The sequence below is a fragment of the Sciurus vulgaris genome (genome assembly GCF_902686455.1).
Source record: "Sciurus vulgaris genome assembly, chromosome: 13".
Lineage (NCBI taxonomy): Eukaryota > Metazoa > Chordata > Mammalia > Rodentia > Sciuridae > Sciurus > Sciurus vulgaris.
In genome coordinates, this window is record NC_136474.1 from 22933027 (window position 1) to 22951147 (window position 18121).

Genomic DNA, 18121 nt, shown 5'->3' on the forward strand with positions numbered 1-18121 from the left:
TCACACTTGTACAGTGGAAACCAGCCCAAGCTACAAAAGTTGTGGTGATGCTGCTGCTGCTGGTCCAGGGACCATACATTGAGAACCACTGGGTCTACAGTGCCTTCTGTTTCTCCTTTTATCATCATACAAACATTTTAGACCAAGCTTTCTCTCTCAGGTGGAACAGAATCCATTATTAGGGTTTGGCGCTATAGCAGTTGCTGTATTGTGCTCAGGATTTGCAGGAGTGTATTTTGAAAAAGTCTTAAAGAGTTCAGACACTTCCCTTTGGGTGAGAAACATTCAAATGTATCTATCAGGGATCGTTGTGACATTAGTTGGCGCCTACTTGTCAGATGGAGCTGAAATTAAAGAAAAAGGGTTTTTCTATGGTTACACTTATTACGTCTGGTTTGTTATCTTTCTTGCAAGTGTTGGAGGCCTCTACACTTCTGTTGTGGTCAAGTACACAGACAACATTATGAAAGGGTTTTCTGCAGCAGCAGCCATTGTCCTTTCTACCATTGCTTCAGTGATGCTCTTTGGATTACAGATAACACTTACCTTTGCTCTAGGTACTCTTCTTGTATGTGTTTCCATATATCTCTATGGACTACCTAGACAAGACACTACATCCATCCAACAAGGTGAAACAGCTTCAAAAGAGAGAATCATTGGAGTGTGATTTGAGCCTCAGGAGAGAGTTCTACTATGACTAAACCATTTGCATTAAACTAGAGCCTTAAGTCAATTTTGGAAGGTAGCTTAAACAGTACAAATTAACGGTATGGCATGAGAATTAAGAAGAAAGCTGTATGAATAAACTGTTAATACAGAGATTTAATGTGGGCCTGTTTGGGGTCAAGCTGTTTTAGAATGAAGGAATTTTATTACTATATATAATAATGTATATAAAAAGTATGGAGATGATATGGTATTAAAATCATGTGAAGCTACAATATTCAAGTAAGAATGTATGGGAAAATGTTCAAGGGTTAAAGTGCCAAAGCTATTTCTGTACTAACTGTTCTCTTGTTCAGGTACCAGGGGAGAAGGATAGCCCTTCCTGTTCTCCAGTTCATGTACAATATTGTGCCCCAGCAGCAGTAGAGACCTAGCTCTTCAAAGAGGCAGAAAACAGACAGGCTAGTTGAGAAATAAACAGGATGTGTAACTTCTCAAATGGAATCTATTTCCTAACTCAGACAATGATTTCTAGGTAGTGACTGAGTACTCCTTTAGTGCTGTATTTGTGCCATTCATTGTCTGGTTCATATTTCTTTCCTCTTAGATGATGTACTTTTTTTCAAAAAGATTTCTAATGTCACTTTTATACTTTTTTTTTTTTTTATAAAGTATGGTTAAATGTTGGGCTCTCAAAAATTTGTGAAATTTCAGTGTTTTTAAAAAAAATTTCTATGATTGGGAAATTCAGCAATAAACTTATTTATATGAAAAAAAAATCATATGGAGAAATGTTCAACATCTCTAGTTATAAGAGAAATGCAAATCAAAACCACCCTAAGATTCCATCTCACCACAATTAGAATGGCGATTATCAAGAATACAAGCAACAACAGGTGTTGGCGAGGATGTGGGGAGAAAGGTACACTCATACATTGCTGGTGGGGCTGCAAATTAGTGCAGCCACTCTGGAAAGCAGTGTGGAGATTCCTTAGAAAACTTGGAATGGACCCTCCATTTGACCCAGCTATCCCACTCCTTGGCCTATACCCAAAGGACTTAAAATCAGCATACTACAGAGATACAACCACATCAATGTTCATAGCTGCTCAATTCACAATAGCCAGATTGTGGAACCAACCTAGATGTCCTTCAATTGATGAATGGATAAACAAACTGTGAGATATATATATATATATATATAGATAGATAGATATATATCTATCTATATATATATATATATACACACACAATGGAATATTACTCAGCCATAAAGAATGATAAAATTATGGCATTTGCAGGCAAATGGATGAAATTGGAGAATATCATGCTAAGTGAGATAAGCCAATCTCAAAAAGCCAAAGGACGAATGATATCGCTAATAAGTGGAAGATGACACATAATGGCGGGGAGGGAAGGGTTAGTGTTAGGGTTAGAGTTAGGGTTAGGGAGTGGGGCAAGTATGGAGGAAGGAACTACTGTATAGAGGGTAAAGAGGGGTGGGAGGGGTGGGGGGAAGGGAAAAAATAACAGAATGAATCAAACAACATTGTTCTATGTAAATTTATGATTACACAAATGGTATGCCTTACGCCATGTACAAACAGAGAAACAACATGTATCTCATTTGTTTACAATAAAAAAAAATTTGCCTATCCAATAACATGGGAGATCGTTCCATCTTTTAAGGTCTTTTCAATGTCTTTCTTCAGTGTTCTGCAGTTTTCATTGTAGAGGCCTTTCACCTTTTTGTTAGATTGATTCTAAAATATTTTTTTGAGGCTATTGTGAATGGGGTAATTTTCCTAACTTCACTTTCAGTAGATTTGATATGCTATATTAAATGGAGACAATAAAAAAGTTTAAAATGAGGTTAATTATTTGAAAAATCAACTGTTGTTATTCTGCTGTGCAGTAGAACACTAGTTTTATTCTCCTGATCTAATATTATTTTTGTACCTGAGAATCAGACTCTCCCCATCTCCCATTTTGACTCTCTCCAGCCTCTGGTAACCACTGTTCTACACTCTACTTCCAGAGATCAACTGTTTTAGTTTCCGTATACGAATGAGATTACGCTTCCTTTATCTCTCTGTGCGTACTTATTCAACTTATCATAATGTTCACCTGGTCACTCATGTCGCCACAAATACCAGGATGTTATTCTTTTTTTTGTGGCTGAGCAATACTTGAATATTTACAAAGGATAAATGAGATGATGAATATGTTAAATACCCTGATCTGATTATCAAGGAATGCATATATTCTACCCTTAAATTTGCATACCTTTTATTTGTCAATTACATAAAAATAAAAATGATGAAAACTAAAAATGAGAATTGTGTTTTAAAAAAGTGATATAATACACGTTTTTATGTTTTTCTTCCCACATTCCTCACAATGTACCTTTTTTCAGTGTCAATTTTTACCACTGGAATGTACGCTTGTGAGACCAGGAATAATGCTGGTCCTTTGGGCTGCTCTATCTCCAACATTGAACCCAATGACTGGCATGCAGATGTAGCTTGCAAGCATCTATTGACAGACTGATTAATTAATGAATATGTTTTTCAGTTCTTTGTAAGTGTAAGGAGTCACAACTGAGATGTTTCCATTTCTCAACTGTTATCTGTTTAATCTGTTGTGAAGAGAGTTCCCTCCCCAACACACACACTCAAAAGTTGTTTACAGGGAATAATGAACTGGAGTAACATCACCATGATAAAATATCAACTTGACACCCCTGTCCTCAAACAAACCTCTTGCCATTTCCACCTCATGATAACCCTCTGACATCTAGGAAGCAGTCCATTCTGCAAAGAATCAAAAGCTTCATCTGTCTTTCATTGTTCCTCAGTACAACCTTCCTTTCCTCCCCTGCTCCTCACCCCATCCTTTTCTGTCTTCTGCTCCCTGATTCCATTGTGTCTCTAGGCCACCTCTTGAAGGGTGAGCACTCTCTCTGCCTTATGTGATTTATGGGCCCAGGGACACCAAGGTCAGAACCCAGATTGTTTTGCAGGTGCCCCTGAAGCCCCTGGATGGTGTTGGGAGCTCCAGCCCTGAGGGACAGCCCACAGGAAATGAGACTAAATTTGCAGCAAGAGGCACAAAGTGGCACTGGATATCACCCAACAACCAAAGCAGTCATTGTTTTCCAACCTCCACTCCTAGGGACCCAAGTTTGAATCTACAGAAAGACAGCAGCTGTGGTTCTGAAACCCCCAGATAAACACTAAGGAGGGCAATATTAGAAGGAAGATGATATAGAATATCTGCTCAGGTTTCTGGGGGCTCTGCTTCTGACCAGGATTACATTTACCTAAGCAATATGTACTGTATAACAAGACTTTTGTGGACTTTAAGCATAGAAATGGTCAAACTGTTTCTAATGCTCTGGATAACTTCATCAGCAACCTGGTACTTACTGAGGGACTTCTATATGCTGGACTCTGTGCTAGGGGCTGAGAGACATGAGAGGATGCTTACTTAGTACATGGGCCTTCAAGTCCAAATGAGCTTATGTACCAGATGCCCCCTCTTTCTCTGAGCAGCTTCAAACAGATGATTCAATTTCATAGAGTCAAATTGCTATAGTAAACTGAGATCTCATACACCAGACACCTAGGGGTAAAATAGATAATATATGCATATATATCTATATTACTGCTTTTAAGAACTCATGGTTTTCTGCTCTTCAACTTCTGTATAATAGAATGAGGGGAAGAAATTTAAAAGACTATCAATGCCTAGGTCCTACCTCCAAAGATCCTGGAGACACTGCTAAGTTTTAGATGTTTCCCATGTCATTCTAATGAGCAGCCAGGATTGAGGATAACTGTTTGATGAGAGAAAATTAATACATGGCATAATTATAGAAAAGTTTGTCACTAAATATCTGAAGTCACTTTCAAATAACTTTAGTCTTGCTGGAAATATGCACATCCAAATTATCCAGACTAGTTTTGCAAATTTCCTACAAATTCATTAAACAATTAACAATTGTGTTCAGAGGCTTCTTCTAAAATCCTTATTTATCTAATTAGAAAAATTATGTTTAATAAAAGTTCTGACTCTTTTCCTTTGTCTTCCCTTTCCTCTATGGGCTAAAACAATCAAGATTTTTGGCTTCAGAAGCACATTTAGATATTTTCTCCTGAAGTGCAATTTCCATGAATGCTAAAGCAGAGAGACGAAAGGAAACATAGAGAATATTAAGTGCTTTTACAATATCCCTGCTCCAGTCTCCCTCTCAACTGCAGCCTAAACCCAGTCTCATCTGATTTCTATTATGCTCAAATTATTATGATGATGATGATCTCAAGCCTTGGGCATGTCAACTCCACAGCTACCTTGTGACTTTGTTTTCCCTTGCTTCTGTATCCCAGCCCAATGTACCAATCAGCTCTCACCTTCACTGTTAAACATCGAACACTTGTATGAGTGTTTTATGTTAATGATGCTTTTTTTAAGTCACGCTCCTCCTTCAGCAATATTCCTTCTTTGAACTCAGGAAATCAAACTCTTTAAAAAATACCAGTAACTAATCTTCCTGGTAAACTGGATCACAGGCGAGACAATTAAATATAATGATGTAAATAACTATTCAAAGTCACTGCAAGGAGAATCAGGTGTTTCTCTCTCACATTTCCTAGCACAAGGCTTAGCTCTCTATTGAAGGAACACAATGTTGCTGTGATAGCCTAATTGATTCATAATGTTTTTTCCTTATTATACCATGTGTGCAATTAGTTACTTGAAAAAGAAACAAAGCTCAGCTCAGTTGCTGCATCTTCTGCCAGTCAGGGGACATAAAATTTCATGCCCTATTTTCCAGATGGCTTGATTAACATTCAGAGAAACCTAGTGACTTGGCCAGAGCTGCAAAAGAAGCTGGGGAAGCTCAGGTATAATTAGACCTCAGAGAAATATTCTAGATGGGAAGAAAACTCACCAAAACATTAAAATGCAAGCCAAACATACAACACTGTGAAAGAGAGCAAAATATGTATCATGGCTCTCTTTCCATTCCTACATTAGTTCATTTGTATCACAAATATTCATCAGAAGCTTAGTGACGGTTGCCTGTTGACTTTATGGTGTTATGCAAGCAGATAGGTTTTGTACTTTATGGAGTCTATCAGAAGTGGTTGATGTCCATTAAATAAATAATTCCACATATAAAAATATGAATGTAGACGTGCTGTCCATTGATAGAGGGATAGAGGGTTATGCTCTATGTTGGAAGAGTTTTCTCTAAGGAAGCACTATTATTTCCAAGACTTAAAGAATGAGAGAGGTTAACTCCTGAAAGAAGCTAAAGCATTTCTGACAGAGTGAACATTAAAGATCTTGGTGAATTCCAGGAATTTTAGGAAGGATGATGTGGCTACAGTGCAAGGAGAGGGGGCTCAAATTGTAGGAGGTAAGTCTGAAAATCTCAAGTGGGATCTAGGTCAATGGAGGCTTCAAGATTTATATCATGAATTGTATATAATTTGGTATCCAAGGAAATCATTAAGTTAAACCTTTTCAATAGAGGATAGAATGTGATTTAAGGCTTTAAGCATATCTTTTAGTTGTTTCATGGAGAATAGGGACAAGATTGGAAGCATAATGAGGGGAAGCAAAGATAGCTGTGGGTGAATGATGGCTGTTGCTTGTGTGTGGCTGATGATGGTAGAAAAGAAATAGTTTAAAGAGGTATATAGGAAGCAACAGTCAGAAAGGTTTGGTGAAAAGTAAATAAGAAAGTAGAGACAAAAGTGAAAATGGCAGGAATGTCCTGTTGTCTTTCTTAAGCTACAAAGTGTGTAAAGATGTCATGTTCTAAACTGGGAAAGGGTGGGGTGGGAGATGTTAGTTCTGGATCCCTGTCAAAGACATGGAAATTAAAACATGCCCTATTTTCCAGATGGCTTGATTAGCATGCAGGGAAACCTAGTGATGTGGCCTAAGCCCCAAAAGAAGTTGGGAAAGATCAGGTATGTAGTGATCATTTATTCAGATGTGGGATAGATGAAGCTCAAGAAGGCATAGATAGGGGAGAAAGTGGTCAAGGTTGAGACTTAAGAGTTCCAACTTCAAAGGTCAAATGGGAGGAAGATCTAGTAAGGAGGAAGTGTGTTTGGAGGATGCAGTATTCTGGCAGGATGGGAAGAAGAGCCACATCAAGGATGGGCAATAAGTTTTGCTGAATAAAGTTGAATTGACAGATATCATGAGAATGTCACTGGGTGTAGGGAAATGGAACGCATTAAAAACATCTAGAAAAACAGTTTTGGTGGTTGCCTGGAGCATTTTCAAAAACCCAGACTTATTACCAGAACGATGCCTGAGCAGTTACATGATGAGCACCTGTGTGTGATATTTTTTTTCTGCATGTGATGAAAGGTATAACTGAATGGTTAAATGGATGGGTTAATTCCAACTTTGCCTCCATCTCCAAACATTATTTTTTCATTTTCTTGCAATTCTAGGTGCTTAGAATATAACAAAACAGGAATGAAGAAATTAGAACTGCAGTTGATAGTTTTGGATGTTTCTTTCTGAGAGCGGAAGGCATGAGATGATGAAGAGGAAGAAATTATCGCCCATTTCTGCATCTTACCAGGGATCCATACATGCCCTCTATGTAGACCAGTCATTCCCAAACATGGCTATTCGTGGGAATGACCTATAAATTTTTTTAAAAATAGTAGCTCCCCAAATTAAACCCCTGAATGCCCCAATTCTGGGAATTAGTCATTGCTAAGTTATGAAAGTGATTTTATCACCATTCAGTCGCTAAATTACTGGTCTAGTTAACTCTCGGTTTTCATTTCTTTCTTTTTTTAAAATTTATTTTTATTGTAAACAAATGGGATACATGTTGTTTCTGTTTGTACATGGAGTAACAGCATACCGTTTGCATATTCATACATTTACATAGGACAATGATGTTTAATTCATTCCATTATTTTTACCTTCCCCCTCACCCCTCCCACCTCTCTCTTCCCGCTACACAGTCCCTCCTTCCTCCATTCCTGCCCCCCTCCCACCTCCCATTATGTGTCATCATCTGCTTATAAGTGAGATCATTCACATTTTGGATTTTTGAGAATGGCTTATTCACTTAACATGATATTCTCCAATTTCATCCATTGCCTGCAAATGCCACAATTTTTATTATTCTTTATAGCTGAGTAATAGTTCATCATATATATATATATATATATATATATATATATATATATCACAGTTTCTTTATCCATTCATCAATTGAAGGACATCTAGGTTGGTTCCACAGTCTGGCTATTGTGAATTGAGCAGCTATGAACATTGATGTGGCTGTATCTCTGAAGTATGCTGATTTTAAGTCCTTTGGGTATAGGCCAAGGAGTGGGATAGCTGGGTCAAATGGTGGTTCCATTCCAAGCTTTCTAAGGAATCTCCACACTGCTTTCCAGAGTGGCTGCACTAATTTGCAGCCCCACCAGCAATGTATGAGTGTGCCTCTTTCTCCAAATACTCTTCAACACCCATTGTTGCTTGTATTCTTGATAATCACCATTCTAATTGGGGTGAGATGGAATCTTAGTGTAGTGTTGATTTGCATTTCAATTATTAGATGGTGAACATTTTTTCATATGTTTGTTGATTGCTTGTAGATCTTCTTCTGTGAAGAGACTGTTCATATCCTTACCCCATTTGTTGATTGGGTTATTTGTATTCTCCGTGTAGAGTTTTTTGCGTTCTTTATATATTCTAGAAATTAGTGCTGTATCTGAAGTATGAGTGGCAAAGATTTTCTCCCACTCTGTAGGCTCTCTCTTCACATTGCTGATAGTTTCCTTTGCTGAGAGAAAGCTATTTAGTTTGAATCTATCCCAGTTATTGATTCTTGCTTTTGTTTCTCATGCTATGGGAGTCCTGTTAAGGACGTCTGATCCTAAGCCAACAAGGTGAAGATTTGGACCTACATTTTCTTCTATAAGATGCAGGATCTCTTGTCTGATTTCAAGGTCCTTGATCCATTGTGAGTTGAGTTTTGTGCAGGGTGAGAGATAGAGGTTTATTTTCATTCTGTTGCATATGGATTTCCAGTTTTCCGAGCAGCATTTGTTGAAGAGGCTATCTTTTCTCCATTGCATATTTTTGGCACCTTTGTGTAGTATTAGAAAATTGTATTTATTTGGGTTTGTATCCATTTCCTATATTCTGTACCATTGATCTACCTGTCTATTTTGGTGCCAATACCATGCTGTTTTTGTTACTATTGCTTTGTAGTATAGTTGAAGTTCTGGTATTGCGATACTCCCTGTTTCATTCTTCCTGCTAAGGATTGCTTTATCTATTCTGGGTTTCTTATACTTTCACATGAATTTCATGATTGCTTGCTCTATTTCTGTAAGGTATGTCATTGGGATTTTAATTGGAATTGCATTGAATCTGTATAGCACTTTTGGTAGTATGGCCATTTTTACAATATTAATTTTGCCTATCCAAGAACATGGGAGAGCTTTCCATCTTCTAAGGTCTTCCTCAATTTCTTTCTTCAATGTTTTGTAGTTTTCATTTTAGACATATTTTACCCCTTTAGTTACATTGATTTTCAAGTATTTTATTTTTTTGAGGCTATTGCAAATGGGGTTGTTTTTCTCATTTCCCTTTCAGCTGTTTCATCACTTGCGTATAAATATGCTTTAGATTTATGTGTATTGATTTTATAGCCTGCTATTTTGCTGAATTCAATGATGAAGTCTAGTTTTCTGGAGGAGGTTTTCGGATCCTCTAAATATAAAATCATGTCATCCGCAAATAGCGACAGCTTAAGTTCCTCTCTCTTTTCCATTCATATCCCTTTAATTTCTTTAGTCTGCCTAATTGCTTTGGCTAGAGTTGCAACGAAAATGTTGAACAGAAGTGGTGAAAGAGGACATCCCAGTCTTGTTCCCATTTTTAACGGGAAGGTTTCAGGTTTTCTCTATTAAGAATGATGTTGGCCATGGGCTTAGCATAAATAGTCTTTCCAATATTCAGGTATGTTCCTTCTTTCCCTATTTTTTCTAGTGTTTTGAGCATGAAGCAGTGTTGTATTTTGTTGGACGCTTTGTCTGCATCAATTGCAATAACCATATGATTCTTATCCTTAAGTCTATTGACATGATGGATTACGTTTATTGATTTATGGATGTTGAACCATCCTTGCATTCCAGGGAAGAACCCCACTTTATCGTGGTGCACAATATTCTTAATATGTTTTTGGATACGGTTTGCCAATATTTTGTTAAGGATGTTTGCATCTATATTCATCGAGGATATTGGTCTAAAATTTTCTTTCCGTGATGTGTCTTTTCCTGGTTTGGGTATGAGGGTGATGTTAGCTTCATAGAATGAGTTCAGTAGGGTACCCTCCTTTTCTATTGCCTGGAATACTTTGAGAAGTATTGGAATGAGTTCTTCTTTGAAGGTCTTGTAGAACTCGGTTGAGAATCCATCTGGTCCTGGGCTTTTCTTGGATGGTAGATTTTTAATGGCTTCTTCTCTTTCATTGCTTGATATTGATCTGTTTAAATTGTGTATGTCCTCCTGGTTCAGTTTTGGAGGAGCATATGTCTCTAGAAATTTGTGAATGTCTTCGGTAGTTTCTATTTTGTTGGAATACAGATTTTCAAAGTAGCTTCTCATTATGTTCTGTATCTCAGTGGTGTCTGTCATGATATTTCCTTTTGCATCATGTATTTCAGTAATTTGAGTCTTCTCTCTCCTTCTCTTTGTTAGTGTGGCTAAGGGTTTGTCTATTTTGTTTACTTTCCCAAAGAACCAACTTTTTGTTTTGTCAATTTTTTGAATAGTTTCTTTTGTTTCAATTTCATTGATTTCAGCTCTCATTTTAATTATTTCCTGTCTTCTGCTACTTTTGCTGTTATTCTGTTCTTCTTTTTCTAGGGCTTTGAGCTGTAATGTTAGGTCATTTAGTTGTTGAATTTTCATTCTTTTCTGGAATGAGCTCCATGCGATGAATTTTCCTCTTAGTATCGCTTTCATAGTGTTCCAGAGATTTTGATATGTTGTATCGTCATTCTCATTGACCTCTAAGAATTTTTTAATCTTCTCCCTGATGTTTTTTGTTATCCATGTTTCATTCAATAGCATATTATTTAGTCTCCAGGTATTGGAGTAATTTCTCTTTTTTATTTTGTCATTGATTTCTACTCTCAATTCATTATGATCTGATAGAACACAAGGCAGTATCTCTATTTTTTTGCATTTGCTAAGGGCTGCTTTGTGGCATAACACATGGCCCATTTTCGAGAAGGTTCCATGTGCTGCTGAGAAGAAAGTGAAACTGCTCATTGATGAATGAAATATTCTATATATGTCTATTAAATCTAGGTTATTGATTGTGTTATTGAGTCCTATGGTTTCTTTGGTTGGATTTTGTTTGGAAGATCTATCTAGTGATGACAGCGGTGCATTATAGTCGCCCAGAATTATTGTGTTGTGGTCTATGTGATTCCTGAAATTGAGAAGGATTTGTTTGATGTACAGGGATGCACCATTTTGGGGGTAATAAATATTTACTATCTTTATGTCTTCCTGATTTATAGTTCCCTTAAGCAGTATGAATGTCCTTCTTTATCCCTTCTGACTAACTTTGGCTTGAAGTCCACTTTATCTGATATCAGGATGGAAATCCCTGCTTTTTCACTGAGTCCATGTGCATTTTAGGTTTTTTCCCATCCTTTCACCTTTAGTCTGTGGATGTCTTTTTCTATGAGATGAGTCTCTTGAAGGCAGCATATGTTCGTTCTTTCTTTTTAATCCATTTTGCCAGTCTATGTCTTTTGATTGATGAGTTTAGGCCATTAAGTTCAAGGTTATTATTGAGATATGATTTGTATTCCCAGTCATTTGGCTTATTTTTGGTTTTTAAGTTGGCTTGGTTTCTCCTTTGAGTGGTTTTTCTCTAAGGTAGTTCCTCCCTTTGCTGACCTACATTGTTGTTTTTCACTTCCTCCTCATGGAATATTTTGTTGAGAACATTCTGTAGTGCAGGATTTCTATTTGTAAATTCTTGTAACTTTTGTTTATCATGGAAGGATTTTATTTCATCTTCAAATCTGAAGGTCAGTTTTGCTGGGTAGAGGTCTCTTGGTTGGCAACCATGTTCTTTTGGAGCTTGAAATACATTGTTCCAGGCCCTTCTAGCTTTTAGAGTCTGGGTTGAGAAGTCGGCTGCTATCCATATCAGTCTCCCCCTATAGGTAATTTGATGCTTTTCTCTCATGGCCTTCAAAATCCTATCTTTATTTTGAATGTTAGGCATTTTCATTATAATGTGCCTTGGTGTGGATCTGTTGTGATTTTGTGCATTTGGTGTTCTGTAAGCCTCTTTTTTCCATTTCATTCTTCAGGTTTGGGAAATTTTGTGATATTATTTCATTGAATAGGTTGTTCATTCCTTTGGTTTGTAACTCTGTGCCTTCCTCAATCCCAATAATTCTTAAATTTGGTCTTTTCATGATGTCCCATAGTTCTTGGAGATTCTGTTCATGATTTCTTACCATCTTCTCCATTTGGGCAACTTTATTTTCAAGATTAAATATTTTGTCTTCATTGTCTGAGGTTCTGTCTTCCAAGTGGTCTAGTCTCTTGGTGATGATTTCCATTGAGTTTTTTTATTTGGTTTATTGTTTCTTTCATTTCAGGGATTTCCATTTGTTTTTCTTTTTTCTTTTTTCTTTTTTTTTTGAGAATCTCTATCTCTTTGTTGAAATGGTCTTTTGCTTCCTGCAGGTGCTCTTTCAGCTTATTGGTATTATCATTCATTGCCTGCATTTGTTCTTTAATCTCATCCTTTGCTTCGTGAATCATCTTAATCATGTATAATCTGAAGTCCTTTTCTGACATTTCTTCTAACATACTGTCATTGGATTCTATTGATATAGAATCTAGATTTGTTTGGATCATTTTCTTCCCTTGTTTTTTCATGTTGTTCATGTATCTTCCCCTCTAGCAGTGCAGATCTGGGGTATTGCAGATTTCCCCCTATAGGCTTATAGTGGCCCTACAGGTTTCCAAAACCCTTTCTTTAAGGGGAGATCAATATTAGCAGTGCCCAAATCAGACACTATGCAATCCCAGACCAAATAGTCCCTATGGGGACAATATCAAAATTGTCATAGTAAACAAAATGAGTTCAAAAATTATCTTCGGTATAACACACAGGTTTGCAATAAGGTCTGCAGTTTCTAATGGAGGACAAAGAGGATGCAGAGTGATGTAGAATGTGGCTGTTAATGGGATAAAAAAAGAATATACAGAAATTCTAGAAAATCAAAAGGGTGAGAGTGTAATCAAAAGAAATTGGATGTTAGCACGCAAAAAAGGGAGAAAGAGACTCTGAGGGAACAGGTAAACAAAAGGAAAAGAGAGCAAGAAAATTAAAGAAAAAAAAACTTGATTTTTTTCAAAAAGAGAAAAAAGAAAATCTACAGTGTAACAGTCATATACTAATGAAACCTCCCAGTGTTCAGTCGCCTGATGCATGAAAGGTACCTGACAGTGAGCTTCAAGCCTCCAGCAGGTGTCTCATGATGAGATGTGCCCCACCCAAAGATCAGAGCTACGGCTTCCAGGATTATCCAAGATGCCCACTCTGACTTTGAAATGTGTTGGCAAATGGGGAGCTGCAGCTCAGGGGTGGTCATGGTCAGTAGGAGGTCCTGGAGGCAGGATGCAGTTGGTCCAGCAGGGGTCCTGGAGGTCCGGTGTGTTTGGTGTGGTTGTGGGATCCTGGAGGCCAGGTGCAATCAGTCGGTCTACGTTCCCAGTGATAGGGTGCAGTCAGTTGGTCTGGGGGTCCTGGTGGCAGGGAGCCATCAGTCAATATGAGATTCCCAGAGGCAGGGAGTGATCAGTTTGGCTGAGGTATCCTGGAGACAGGGCTCAGTCAGTCCGGCCAGAGGTCCTATGGGGCCTGGCTGTTGTCTCAAAATGGCGGCAGCCACGTGTAATCAAGCCTGCAGGTACTATAACAGTGAACTTCCAGGCAACAGCAGGCAGCTGCTGCTCCACTTGGGGTCAGCGATCAGTTTGCTGACTCTTGTTGGACTATCAGGAGGTGAACCTTGTGTGTTGGGTGATGGATAAGTGTAAGGCAGTCGATGGACAGATGAGAGGCAGGCAAATGGTGGATGATAAATGCCTGACAGTGAGCAATCTGCACTCAAAAAAGGCATCGATATGCTGGCAGACTGCAGGTGATCACAGCAGACAAATGGTGTAAACTGCAGGGGATTGATAAGCAGCAAAAACTGCCTCACTGAGAAACAGATATCCTCTGCTTGAAACCAGAGTTATCGAGCAACAAGGAATGCACCCTCCCTTTAGTCTGCCATCTTGGATCTCTCTGGTTTTCATTTCTTCTGCAATGCTCCCTTCAACATTTCAATAGCTACCTCCTCTCTCCCTCATGGTTTTGTGCAATATGAAATGCAAAGGGAACATATTTTTGATTTGCTAATAGTACCAAGATGTATCAGAATTTTTTTTTCTGAAAAAGAAAGCATACCTGAAAAATAAATGTAAGCATGATCATTTATATAATGCAGAATCCCAGATCTGAAAGCTTCTCACCATATCCTGGAATGAATTCTGGAAGACTATTATCAATTTCAGCATTCCATTCTTCAAATGAAGAAACTGGATTGGAGAGGTGAAATGCACAGCTATAGGTGAAAAGTGGGGACTTTAATCCAGAAATTTTACCTCTACGTGCATGCTGTGATGGAAACTTGACCACTATACTGATTATTGAAATGGAGACATGCTAATAGGAAACAATAACTCTACTGAGTTGTGGTGGAGTATATACATACAGGCATGCATTTTGAACATTATTAGGTCTATATTAAGCATAGAGAGGAACCTCTGATAGAAATTTGTGATTTCTTTCCCCCAAGAGCCTACAATCTCAATTCCAAGATGTAACATCTATAATACTCATCTAACTAATAATACAAGGCTTCTAGGTCAGACGAAAAAATGAGTGCCACTAGCTATTGTGCCTATTAACCAGCATCAGGCACCAAGGTACAGGGTTGCAGGTCTTGTCTCTCTATGTCTATGTCCTGAGTACCTGGCACCAGATGTGCAGAGAAGGATAGTTGTCAATGAGTGAGTATATTAATTCAAAGATTATTTAGATCAGCCACTGTATGAGCAAACTTAATGTTCCTTAAAAACTTATCTATGAAGAAGAAAACTTGAGAGAAGTTTTTGCAAACTTGGTAGCCATCCTCAAATATCAATTTAAAATGTTCAATATTTATGTTCAATAAAGAACAAGGTTGTCTTTCTATTCTTTCTATAAAAAGTGATGTTATCAAACTATTGTCCTCTGAATTGTTGATCAAAGTGGATGCAGTCAACAAATGTATTATAGAGTCATGTCAAGCAGTTTATTAATATATTTGATTGTATAATACTCATGGAATTTGTCAATGTTCAAATTTTTCATGGAATTTGTCAATGTTCAAATTTTCTAAATTAGTATTTCTAATTGTAAGAATCATTGATTTTATAACCTAATTTAAAATCATATTTTGTATATTTAATATATGCACATATGTGTGTATATGTATGAATATATAATTACTTTTCTTAGAGAATATCTTAGAACTGTGTAAACTTCAAGTACCACCAAGAAAATGGATCAAGTTGAGGGTAGGAATAGGCTACAGGGGAACTTGGGTATGTTTCACAACTTTCAGAAAGCATAAGAAGCCTTGAGATGTAGATGCAATAGTTTTGCATGTGAGTATGCTTTGGCCTGTTTAAGGTGCTATAACAGAATACCTGAGCTGGGTTATTTATAAAGAACAGAAATGTATTTACTCCAGAGGGTTCCAGAGGGTTGGAAGTTCATGGTCAGGGTGCCAGTATCTGATAAGGTCCCTCCTGCTGCATTCTCATGTGGTGGAAGGTTGAAGAGCAAGTTAACTAACCACTGCATGAAGGCTCTTGTATATGAGTATTAATCCTATTCAGGAGTAGAGGAGCCTTCAGGACCTATTCATCTCCTAATGCCATCATGTTGATAACACTTGAATTTTGAAGGGGACATATTTAAACCATAGCAGGGAGCATTATTTTTGAGAGACAACCTTGGAACTTTTCAGTTTTCTTAAAGGAAGTCTCCCCAGATGAGTTTTTGTAGGATTGTTGCTCCTGCTCCTGCTAATGTTGCTGTTTCTTTGTTGATCTTTTTTTTTTTTTTTTCTTGTTTTGTTTTAATCTGAAATCTTTCATATACCATGGCTGAAGACAGAAAGCCTCTCCCTGTGTTTTCAGGTAGATTTTCAGATAAAATCCAGATTGCCAGTGAATTTGAATCTCAGATGAACAGTGAATAATATTTAAATATAAGGAGGGCATCCCATACAATACATGAGATACATTTATACTAAACCATTATTTATTGTTTATCTGAGATTCAAATTTAACTGGGTACTCAGCAGTTTCTTTGTTTAATCTAGCAACTTTATCCCGAGACAGAAGTTGTAAATTCTGAAGGAAGGAAAATCAATTTCATTTCTAGAAACTTCTGATTCCAGCCCAGGTGTCTTCGTCTGCATGCTCCACTATACCAGGCACTAAACTCTGTCTACAATACATCTTCAGGATTTATGGAGGCTTTTTGGTCCACATAGAGCATGACAAGTTAATAAAAAGGCCATGTTTATAGAGAATGAACTTGAACCATTCAAAGTTAGTGGCAATGTTTTTTATGGGAAACAAACGTTGGAGAATATAGTAATGGTGTTCCCTGTGAGGCCCATAATTATTACTATGATTGAAATCCCTTACATCAAAAAGAGATTAGGTAGAAGGGAGAGAAGGGAGGGAGGATTGTGGGGATAGGAAGGATAGTAAAGTGAATCTGACATTATTATCCTATGTACATATATGACCACATAACCAGTGTGATTCTACATCATGTATAACCAGGGGAATGAGAAATTATACTCCATTTATTTATGTGTCAAAATGCATTTTACTGCCATTACAACTAATTATAACAAATAAAAGACCTAAGGAATAGAAATCTGAATTTGTACCAATCCAGGGGTGATTTAGTTTCATTAATTACTAATGAATTCTTTACCTTATAAAAATAATTTCAAAAAATGTGTAGAACATACTTTGGTTTTCTTTATTCAGAAAGAGTTCTTCAGCACAGACTTTTTATTTGTTTTATTTTTTATTTTTTGTTTTTTACAGACTGTATTTTGATTCATTGTACACAAATGGGGTACAGTTTTTCATTTCTATCATTGCACACAATGTAGATTCATACCATTCCTGTAATCATACATGTACATAGGGTAATGATGTCTGTCTCATTCCACCATTTTTCATACCCTGTCCCCTCTTCCCTCTCATTTCTCTCTATGTAACCTAAAGTTCCTCCATTCTTCTCTCACCCTCTACCCCCTCACCTCTTTTATGTATCATCATTCACTTATCAGGGAAAATATTCAGCCTTTGGTTTTTTTGGGCTTGGCTTATTTCACTTAGCATGATATTCTCCAATTCCATCCATTTATCTGCAAATTCCATAATACTATTCTTCTTTATGGCTGAATAGTATTCCATTGTGTATATATACCACAGTTTCCTTATCCATTCCTCTGTCAAAGGGCATCTAGTTTGGTTCTACAACCTAGCTATTGTGAACTGAGCTGCTATAAACATTGATGTGGCTGCATTACTGTAGTATGCTAATTTTAAGTACTTTGGGTATAAACTGAGGAGTGGCATAACTGGGTCAAAAGGTGGGTTCATTCCAGGTTTTCTGAGGAATCTCCATTCTGCTTTCCAGAGTGGCTGTACCAATGTGCAACTCCACCAGCAATGTAAAAAAGTGTGCCTTTTCCCCCACATCAATGCTAATATCTATTATTGTTTCTGTACTTAGTAATAGCCATTCTAATTAGACTTATGAGTCATCTTATTTTTAAGACACAGATACAATACCCTGATAAAATATGGATTTACTATTGTATAGATTAGTTTCACCTAAATAGTAAATAAAAATACAGAATGCCCAGTTATATAAGCAATAAATATTTTTTGGTGGAAGTTTGTTCTGTTCTTACATTGAAATTTTGTTTGTTTATCTGCAATTCCAATTTAACTCTGTGTCGTAACACATGTCTGGTGACCCTATATAAGATGTAACTTGATAGTCTTGATTTTGAAGCTACACAAAGATGGAGAAAGAGAGGGAAACAAAGGAATAGACAGACATTATAAAATATACAATGTAGGGAATTTTATCACAGGGACTCCATCCTTGATATGTGTACTAGTCAATGACTTTTGGTAGGATTATATTCCTATAGAGGCTTGAGCCACTTTTGGTTTTATGATCTGCTGCCACCAGTGATAGGCAGGCATTTGCAAG

At 37.2% G+C, this 18121-nt stretch overlaps 1 protein-coding gene across 1 annotated transcript; it reads left to right on the plus strand.

Moving 5' to 3' along the window:
• Window positions 1-2: 2 nt before the first annotated feature.
• On the plus strand, window positions 3-1426 carry LOC306642658 (CMP-sialic acid transporter-like; the record flags this gene model as incomplete). The annotated part of the gene is made up of 2 exons (XM_079108403.1): window positions 3-44; window positions 161-1426. Coding segments are annotated over 2 exons (549 nt in total), but the record flags the coding sequence as incomplete, so codon positions are not given.
• Between the last annotated feature and the right edge of the window lie 16695 nt (window positions 1427-18121).